At 39.2% G+C, this 10,711-nt stretch overlaps 1 protein-coding gene across 1 annotated transcript; it reads right to left on the bottom strand.

The window, feature by feature from the left end:
- Positions 1-2,317: 2,317 nt before the first annotated feature.
- LOC139138425 (1,25-dihydroxyvitamin D(3) 24-hydroxylase, mitochondrial-like) lies at positions 2,318-9,711 on the bottom strand. The gene is made up of 9 exons (XM_070706812.1): positions 9,089-9,711; positions 6,650-6,846; positions 5,783-5,986; positions 5,437-5,609; positions 4,781-4,947; positions 4,302-4,380; positions 3,927-4,083; positions 3,259-3,302; positions 2,318-2,881 (listed from the first exon to the last, which is right to left on the bottom strand). Exons 1-9 carry the CDS (start codon positions 9,523-9,525, stop codon positions 2,762-2,764), a joined length of 1,578 nt encoding a protein of 525 aa, XP_070562913.1. The 5' UTR covers positions 9,526-9,711; the 3' UTR covers positions 2,318-2,761.
- Positions 9,712-10,711: the final 1,000 nt, after the last annotated feature.

Genomic DNA, 10,711 nt, shown 5'->3' with positions numbered 1-10,711 from the left:
AAAGGCGAAAACAACGTGGAACATTAACATACATATACATACGTGCTTGAGCTTACATGTGTGTGGATATTGATATATAATCCCTTGGTATTTATTTCTGTTTGACATTTTCGCATACGAGTGTTTTTGGATCAAAATTATTGTCACAAATGTCATGATTTTTGGCATGATCGTGTTTTGTTTATGCGGATTAATTTCATTTAATTAGTGAAAGCGGCCCGTCTTTGCTACAGCCCTACGCTGCAGGTTCGATTCCGATCGAAAATTTACGGAATTTTTATGTGATGAAGGAAATTTATCGTGGTTCTTCGAGTGACTTGATGTTTGTGCCTTGTATGTCGCTTTTCTGATGACGTTACATGTGTTTTTATGCGGTTGAACTTACTTTAAGTTTGTGGCTTTCGGTTTATCGCCATGTCCGACACGACATCCACATTGAACCGTAAGACATGACTGGAACCGCGGCGTTACTGAACCATTAAAAGATCGACTGCATCCGCCAATCGATTCTTGGGAATAGCTAAAGCTTTAGCAACTCCAAATTTCGTTGGGCATGCCTTCTATGTTTCCATGTCTGGATTTATCGTGTCACATTTTCATAAAAATGTCATGAGAGCAAAGCATCGATCACGACAGATAGGTCTGGCACGCAAGCGTAGCGACGTGCACTTATGATGATGAACGGCATGCATAGTACAGAAAAAAGTTACGGGATAGTTCATGTGATCAGGAATATCATCATATGAATTGGCCCGGATCGCCAGCTGTGTAACGTAGACCAGCACAGATAAGACATCCATGTTACCCTGTTGTACGCCGTCAACCGGAACTGTTTTCCTGCACTTTTACCGTTTAAAGATGCAGCCGCGACACAGACCGATATGTCGTGATCGATGCCGTGCTCTCATGACATTTTCACAAAAAGGTAACCCGATAAATCCAGACATGGAAACATAGAAGGTATTGCAAACGAAATTTTGAGCCATTAAAGCTTTAGCTATTCCCAAGAATCGAATGGGGATGCCGTCGATCGTTTTGCTCAGTAACGTCGCGGCTCCAGCAAAGTTGTCAGGCTCAATGTTGACGTCGTACCTGGCGAACATCCTGGCGATACACCTGAAAGCTGTTCCATTAATATGCCTTGTACCTGTCTCCCTATGTGTGGCTTTCTATGCAGTATCTGTTAGTTTTATACACAATAATAATTGGTTCATGATATGAATTATCGATTGGTATCTTTCTCATCTACTTTGCCATCAAAACATTGACTAATCACCACATCTGGCAGCAGTGTAAACCTCACCACCTTGAGTGGTAATGTTGCCTTAAATGCGATCCAGCCATTGGAGATCAACATATACTATTAAACATCTGACACAAGTAATACTCAGTCCATACTTGAAATATGTAAATGGCAGTCATCTCATTTTGGGAAAGACGGCATGAACAGAAAAAAATCAACTCCCTCCTCTTCTTCCATCCATCTAGGGGAATCATTGGCCCTTAACTATAAAATCAAGAGTTCGTCATTGGTGCAGATAAAAGTTCAAAGTTATATAAAATGCTGACCCGTGTGAAAGACTGCCATACTAGTTTCCATTGCGTTGGCGTTAGCAAACTCAACTAATACGAAAAGTAACCGTCTCATTCCCTAGCAACGACGCGCATTTATTTCAGAAGAACATGTCATCATTATTCACTGCTTTCCAGGCTCCATGATCCAGGTTCGCGTCATCTTCTTGACTTTGCCTCCAAAGAAGAAACAATGAACTTCCCTTTCAAACTGTCGCTCAATGTTGCTCTTAGGTTTTCCATAACATTTGTTTGTTTCACTAAATCCATCATTCAACAGGCGTACGCCCAATTACAGGATGAGGTACCCATTATACCAGTTACCCAGTAGAGCACTGAGGAGGAAAGTGCCTTGCTCAAGGGTACAACACCGATCTAGAGTCTCGATCTCACCATCCTCTGATAGTGAGCCCGATACCATGAACAACACACCATGTCTCCCATATCAATACATCAGGCACCCTGGATTCAGGCTCATCTCAGACCAGACTAATCAGCATGTACCGTGTATAGTAGCGACCATGGTGATGTATCCAAAGGGTGTCCATTGCCATTTTTGTTATTATCTATAATGTTTTGTGTCCATTTCGGCCATTGAGATTATATTAATTAAAGGTGGGATGGGAGTTAACATCTTTAATGCTTTCATTGCCATAGTTTGGACCAAATCCATTGTTTTCAATGAAAAGTTGATTCTGGTCTAGTTTACATGGAATCGGGATAAACAGATTGACTACACCTCAGCTCGATTTACAGACCTATTTATTCGCTTAACAAGCAGCTTTTTACATTCAGCAGCTAATCAAAAAGTTTGGTCGACACAGTAAATATATATTCCTCAAAATGGTACTGACAAGCAATCACCTGATATCGTACACAAGTTATTTTATATATGATTGACAGTGATTGCCTGTTTTTCGGTCATGTAAATCAACGATCCGTCAATCAAATGTCTGATAGTTTCTTTACTTCGACAGAATAACTTGTCATGTTTGACATACGGGAGAAAGTTTCCCATCAATTTAGCCAGGTCAAAGGTTGTCATATTGCAAGGCAGCAACCATCAAACAATGATTATGTTGAGGCACTTTTTCCGACGAAGTTGTTAGGAGGGTCAGGGAAAGGGTTGCATCGCCACAGTCTGCCATCGATTGCTACACTTTCCTTCTATCCCAGCCAGAGGAGTCCGTCAGGTTTCTCTGGATCTTCTATCAATGAATTTCAAGTTCAGAGGTCTGTCCGGCAGGGCCAAGGTCGTCATTTTGACTTTCACATCGGTCGTAGATGTCAGAATAAAGTTTTGGCACAGCTGCAAAAAGTAAAAAATAACCATAACAATTAGAACTGTCTGTCAAACATGCAGTCGTAAAATTGCAGACCCAGGCAAACACTAAATACTACCGGACTGAACACTTTTTTTGAAATTTACGTGATCTTAGAAAGTTCACTAGTTTCACACAGCCAGGGGGTGTCTATCTAAGCAAACACAAAGGTAACATAAAGAAGATTAGGCTCCGGTGATATCAAAGGGGGACTAGCAATGTGCAGGAAAATCTGAGCAATATTTCATTGATTTTTTCCTGCATATAAGTAAAGGTTTAGTCCACTTCTATATAACAAAAATTACATAACACACAGGCAGTGCCAATACTTCAATTAACGAAAAGTAATTGATGTAAAACTAACCCTTGCCAATGTCAGTTGTATTTCTAGCTCAGCAAGCCTCTTCCCTGTGAAAACAATAGAAAAATCGTCTTCTTAGTTAGGGAGTGATACGTTATTCTAGATGACATTAATAGCCAAACAGTCAATACAAAAACACAAAAGAAATATCTATATATATTATATATATATATATATATATATATATATATATATATATATGTATATGTGTGTGTGTGTTGTGTCACTGAAATATTTGTACAGATTTTCCTACACATTGCCCGACGCACCAGAATAGCTCAGTCCCTCCACCAAAAGTTATATATATATATATATATATATATATATATATTATATAGATATTATATAATATATTATATATATATATATATATATATACCAGATATATCGGCGGTTACCAGATACCAGCCGGGGTAGTAGCCGTAAGCGTTACTATGATCGCAGTTATATATATATATATATATATATATATATATATATATATATATATATATATATATATATATATATATATATATATATATATATATATATATATATATCATATTATATATATTATATATATTATATATATTATATATATATATGCATACATACATTATACAGACAGACACACAGACAAACATATGCATATATATATGTATCTAAATATGAAAAGGAAGAAACCTCACCAATGCACATCCGCGGTCCGTAGCCAAATGGTAAGGACTTGAATCCGTAGAAGTGTTCTTTTTCAACTCGAATCCATCTCTCTGGTCGGAATTCTAGCGGATCCGAGAAACATTTTGGATCTCGACTCATCAGCCACATCTGCCCAACTATGGCTGTCTATCAAAATAATTGAGAAACTGTATTTGTCAGGTATGCCCTACATTTGTATGGCCTGTGAATACATCAGATACCTGTGAATCACAATGTCAAGGCCAAGGCTCGTTTTAACACACCGTATAGAAAGTGATACTTGCCATGATCGGGTCGATACAGAGCGCAACATTTTGGTAGAAACATCAAAAACTGCGATCAGAGTAACGCTTACGGCTACTTACACCGGCTGGTATCTGGTAACCGCCGACTGAAATATCTTTGTCCAGTATCCTAGCCAAATTGGCGATTGGAGGGTATAATCTAGATCAGGTAAAGTAAGCCGTTTATTAACAAACGTAACCGACCAATTTATGAGAACGATTACTTGGCTTAGGGAAGTACAATACGAGCTTTTTCCAAATCATCATGTTATCCTAAATGCCATTTCAGTATGACGGTAATACTGTTATATTTTTCTGTACTTTTTCGGCATATTGATAGTGTTTTATGTCCCTAATGCAAAAGTAAGTGTATTTCGGCAGATACAACCAGTTGATAGTAAAATTTAAAACAAACTCGTTCGAATTTCGCAACGTACACACTTTATTTCATGTTATATCAAGCGAAATGATGACGTCATAGATTATCATGGCTGCTATGTATATCTGGCCTGAGCTTGAAATCATTCACGAGAAAATTAGGATTGAAGACTAATTACTACCTCATCGACTCCCTGACAATTGCTTTCAAGTAAGGCATTTGATTGACATGTTCGTGTGTTGGCGTCTCTCCTCTCGGCACGACCCGCTGAGTTTCCTCGTACAGTGCATCCTGGACTCGTGGGTGCTTGGCGAAGCAGTACAAAGTCCACAGCATACTGTTCGCTGTCTGCAACGAAAAATATGAGTTTTTGATCACGTGCATCAGCTTCAGGAAAGCGACATTTCATCCCCCCCCCCCCCGGGCGACAATTTCTACCTCTCTTTGCGACTTAGCCGATTTCCGGAATTCATCATCATTTCTCAAAGGAAACTTTAAATACAGACTGCAACACTGATTCCCGATAACTTGTGAAATTTCAAAAAATCACAGAACTTGGCAGCAACTTTTAAGGGCCCTGACTATATCCATTGCCTCTACTTTTCCTAGATGTGTCTGGGATTCTCTTATGCCACATTCAACGTTCATGGGGATAAAGTTAAGAGGATACACTAAGCGCAACTGAAGAAATTACTTAAGATTTCAGCCTCTTAAGGTTTTAGTTTCAAGTTTCAATGCTGTATACATGAGAAAGTTGAGTAACTTTTTTCGTTGCATTTTCAATTTTTAGCTTGCTCTTGACAGACTTAATTAAAAATACTATATAATTAACCTCACCGTATCGACAGTTGCAGCCAGCAACTCCGTCGCATTGGCATAAATTTCATCGACATTAAGTGTTCCCTTCGTAATCATGTACGTGACGAGATCGGCCCCTTCTATACCTATGTTCTCTGCAGCAGCCATTCTCTTGGTGACGTCATTCATTTTGTCGTCAATCAGCTTCTTCGCTGTGAAGATATGAAACGAAGAAAATTACCACTCGCCCGCTTTGTATGTGTACGTACGTACATACACACACACACACACATACATACATACATACATACATACATACATACATACATACATACATACATACATACATACATACATACATACATACATACATACATGTTCATACCTGTAGCAAAGATTGTATCCCATGCGTTGACGTGTTTCCTCCAAACCCGGCTGTTGAAAAGTCGATGAATTCTGACCGGGGTCCAGTACAACCACAGCGTTGATTCGAACATGTCGTGTACTGCCTGGATTAGAATTTGAGCTTCAGGGCGTGGTTCGTCGTCAAGAAGATTCAATTTCTTGTTAAAAATAACACCACAGCCAGCTGAAGACATAAGTTATTATATATCATTGGACCTGGTATAGTTTCATGCAATATCGCCTACTGACATCGAATAAAATACACAAGTCTAATAAACAAGTCATCGTCAATGACACAATCCCTGTGGATCAACTGTTTGTGGGAACTGCTGTTGGATCATACCGTGAAACAAATTGACGTGCGTATCTACATCATAGTGCATTCGGGATTTGACAGCATTTTCACACACGTACAAGTCAGATAAACGGCATGGGCACACGAATATAGGATTTATTCCCAAAATTTAGTCCGCATTGACTGAATTTTTAATATGGTGTGCATAAATATCACATGTATACAGAAAACTGTAATTGTCTTCACTTATTATATGTTCAATCATTTCATGCATATCATTCTAGAAAATCTTAGGGTGAAAACCACACTCCCAGCAGTGATGGCGCTCAAACAAACGTTTCCACTGCTGCAGACCGCGACATAACATTATACGAACTACACACATGAGGGTAAGATGCTTTCTTTTCGCGTTTGGGAAACCGCAATGCTCACAATTTTTGTAAAGTCATGAAGTGTTCTAACTTAAAACGTGCACTTCAGTATTTTTTAATTTTGATACAAGCGTAATCATCATGTGCATTCAAATGAATAAAACAAACTTTCACAACTTACTGTCTAGTGACCAATTGAACAATATATTTTCAATGTTCGGTACAATATTGTTACCACTGGACTTCTTGGCTCTGATAACCTTCTTTATAAGGTCATTGGTGACGTCATTGATAGTGTCACTATATGATGCAACATCTGCGGGTCTCATCATTCTTTTGTTGAGCGCAGCCCTGTGGCGATGCCAGTCAGGTCCTTCCCTTATGAATATACAAAGTTGAAAGCATAAAGCAGGATCGTATACACGTGCTGTTCAGTGCTTCATAAAAATATCATGAATTTTAGTTTCATTCTAAATGCTTCAGCAAATTTACACTTTGAAACACCTAGGGCGGTTAGACTTTCTCAAAATCGGCTGGTTGGCTGTCCCTGTAATGCCATCAACTGTATCGAGATCTTTTTCAGGCAGTACATTAATATTAAGGCTTCAATAGGCGCTAAAAGGTAACCAGATATGAGCTAAAAATGCTCACGTATTTCAGTATATATTGCAGTTGTCTGTAAATTTAAACTTTTGCTACATGTTTGCAACTTCATCGAAAGTGTTATGATCAACATCATCACCACAGATTAATTCCAAAGGTCATTAAAGGGGAAGTTCACCAAGGATGATTTTTGAATATGTGCTAGCTTTGTGGTCACGGACGGGTATGGCCCCGCATTGTCCACTCACAGCAACACAGTAGTAAACAGCAACACAAAATCTGACAGCGTACATTTATTATAAGTGATTCATCGTTTAAGCAAGGATACTCAGTATAAACAAAAGTTATGTAAATACGCACAGCCTGGTTTGAGCCTGGGTGAGTGGACAATGTATACCCACGCATCACATGATGCAAGCTCCAAGCCTGGAGCTTTTTTCCCCGTGATTCAATTACATGGGCAACTTCATGTACTATTTTTATCGGTTTTTGTAAAAAATTGCGCGAGTTATAAATGGGGAAAATAGCTTTTTCTGGGGTAAGTGACCACAAAGCTAACAAAAATTTAAAATCATTCTCGGTGAACTTCCCCTTTAAGTATACACATATATAATTATCATAAAAAAATGTTAAATTTCTGTGACTGCTGCCATTGTATCTTCACTTAATATAGCAATTGTAATTGCCTTTGGTCAAGTCCTTCAAGCTATATATGCCAAAGCTCATTAGATATGCAAATTATAAATAAGTTGACATGAAAATACGAAAAATATTTCACTAATACAACATAATTGTCTCATCAATCTACATAGCAAGCTTCATAAAACTTTTTAGAGTCCTTCCAGTCTGATACCCTAATTGGGAAAGTTAGTTTATGTGCAAATTAGTATTTTGCTGATGTAAAAATGCTAAACAATTCAACTATCATCAATATTTCATCAATCTTCAATATGCAGAGCAGATTTCGTCGACTTTTACCAAGTCAATCAAGATATATCTCTAATTAGGAAAGTTCGTTAAATATGTAAATCTAGTAATTAGCTACAATAAAAATGTTAAATGACTTTAATAATTATATCACAGTATCTTCAGTGTACATAGCACATTTTGTCAACTTTGATTATGCAAATTGAGATATATTTCTCTAATAAGGTAAGTTCGTTATGTATATACTTTTCAACAGCTCTCGAGGCTCTGATGGTCCAACATTATCAAAAAATTACAGAAAAATTCATCAAAATGGTAAAATGTTGCACTAAAATTTTGGTGGGAAAAAATACAGCGCTCAAAGGGCTAAGCTTAAGGTACGGAATGCGCCTCGGGGACAGGTATTGCACTCAAATTGTTACCATTCTTTGCTGATCTACCTCTTGTGGGGACTCATTTTAAAGCGCTTGGTATGAGAGAGAAAAATCACGTTCTTAGTTTTTCGAAAATTGCAGATTGTATTTTTCTCTGTAGAGAGTTAACGCAGAGATGACGACCGTTTTTGAATCTCAAATATCGGTAAATCTTGGGTAATTTCTTTCTTTGGTACCAAAACTTGCACCGTGACCCCCGATTTTTATTCTTGATTTTAGAATAGTCCGGTTAATTAAAGGATTCCTTGAGGAAAGTTTGAACAAAAAAATTTAGTCTTTCACGCCACTTTCGAGGCGCATACTACCGTCTAGGATTTAATATACTCGATCGTGAGCTTGGGCTCTTCGGCCACGCTATTTGGGTACGTAGCTAAAATTCACAGGCATTTAGCTGAAATAATTGTAGCCTTGGTTGGCCCATAGACTCTCGAGAAAAAATTACAGAGTCTATGGTTGGCCGTGGAGTTGGACTTCTGTTGTGGGGCTCGCACCTGGCCTTGATTGGGGCAAGGCGTGAGCCGCACGACAGAAGCCAAACCCAACGGCCAACCAAGGCAGGCATTTTAACACTTCGCTATACGAGAGTCCCGTCGGGTTTTGCATTAAACGGGCTTTCGCATAACGATGTGTCATGTGCAGGTGATACAGCCACTCACTGAAGCAGCACTCCCTGTGCAAGTCTTCGCTTGTCTCGATGAGCAATCCATGGTTCAAATGGCATTCTCTTCGGGTACTTTCCCTCATTCCTCAACACGTCCTCGAAATGTTTTGGGTCCGTAACAGCTACCATGTTCAGCGATCCATATTTATGCTTCCAAATTGGGCCGTAGTCTCGTCGCATCTGTGTGATTGTTGGTCTCTGTTTATGCCACCGCCCGGTCAATATCGCCACTGTAACTGAAGTCAGAGTTTTGAAAAATCCGGTGTCGGGTCCTGGTATGTCATCGAAGGATTTCGCTCTTTGGATATGATCACCGACGCTGTTGTTCTTACCCCCATGGGGTGAGGTGGTCGATCGGAGGCGAACATAGCAGACCGTGTGTCGACCGGTGATGCGAAATGCGGCGCAGTTGTAAGCTACCGCCGCCGCCATCACAATTTGACAACCAAGGCGTGGCTGAGTTGAAGGACAACTTGACTTAGAATGTGGCAACCTCAAGACACAGACCCCAACAACTATACAAACAGAACAGATGGCGTTACACCGTACGCGTTCTACTCTTCGAACATGCAAACATACAAAGGGTGAATATATTTACTATTACTGCGCAGGTCAAATCAATTCGGTCAGTGTTGAACATTATAGTATGACCCATCGTTCTCATGGCCAACTTTCAATAGAGTGTTCACATGTGCGACCTTCCACTGACCTTGACACCCTGCACAGGCGATTGTTCGAGAACATGGCCCCGGACAAAAGGTTGTTTGTTTGATCATAAATAATGCAAACACAAATTTCAATGAGTGCCTTTGATTTCTAACTTTTTTCAGAAAAACGAACTATTTACTCTCCCCTTTATCATAGCTTTCCACTTTTAATGTGTCAATCATCCCGTGTGAAGCGCCATCCCTCCAAATATGCAACGAATGTAATCTATACTGAACTTCGAGTATTGAAAATTAAATGATACACAACAGCGATAATATGCGGTGTGCGGTGGTCGTCACACCCCACGAGCGTACTGTGTACCCTCGAAAAACTCACCACGTTTATTTACACAATTCCCCCCTTACAACGCATTGTCAAAAGGCAACGGACTTACAAGATCTATAAAACTGCATCACAAGAGCTTGAGCGGACGTATAGAAATTTGCATAATTCAATAGGCTGCAGAGCCTCGTTCTGAATGTAAACAAGCAATATGTCGGAATACACGTCGTTCGAGCGACTTGGTCGTGAAAATGGGCTCGAAAGCTCACAAATATGATTATTTAATGCGAAATTGAACATGCTATGAGGTAATGTACACTTTTGAGAGTAATTTCATCGTATCTATGCATGATAGAAATAAATACTAATGATAATTGACAACTGAATTCGTACGTTGCAATGATGGTTTATACCTCTCAGCTGTGTGCTATTTTTAGACTGTGACCCGAAACACACTGATACAGGTCTTGAACAAAAATAATACTTGTTGTGTCAAACCACTTGCTATTGAACAACGCTTGTGACAAGTTTCGTAAATTTCTGACAGTGCGCCTATATTTGCGGCATGATTTCATGATGCCATGTATGCGCTATTAGTGTTACCGTACAAGGCCGATCGTACAGCCCA

Source organism: Ptychodera flava, chromosome 1 (genome assembly GCF_041260155.1).
Source record: "Ptychodera flava strain L36383 chromosome 1, AS_Pfla_20210202, whole genome shotgun sequence".
Taxonomy (NCBI): domain Eukaryota; kingdom Metazoa; phylum Hemichordata; class Enteropneusta; family Ptychoderidae; genus Ptychodera; species Ptychodera flava.
This window is presented reverse-complemented; position numbering and strand designations above follow the sequence as displayed.

Excerpts from the sequence above, each read along its gene's own strand:
- LOC139138425 (XM_070706812.1), bottom strand. The coding sequence starts at position 9,525 with ATGGCGGCGGCGGTAGCTTACAACTGCGCCGCATTTCGCATCACCGGT. Across the intron at positions 5,610-5,782 it reads GGATACAATCTTTGCTACAG|CGAAGAAGCTGATTGACGAC; the intron begins GTATGAACATGT and ends ATATCTTCACAG. Across the intron at positions 4,948-5,436 it reads TGGCTGCAACTGTCGATACG|ACAGCGAACAGTATGCTGTG; the intron begins GTGAGGTTAATT and ends TTTTCGTTGCAG.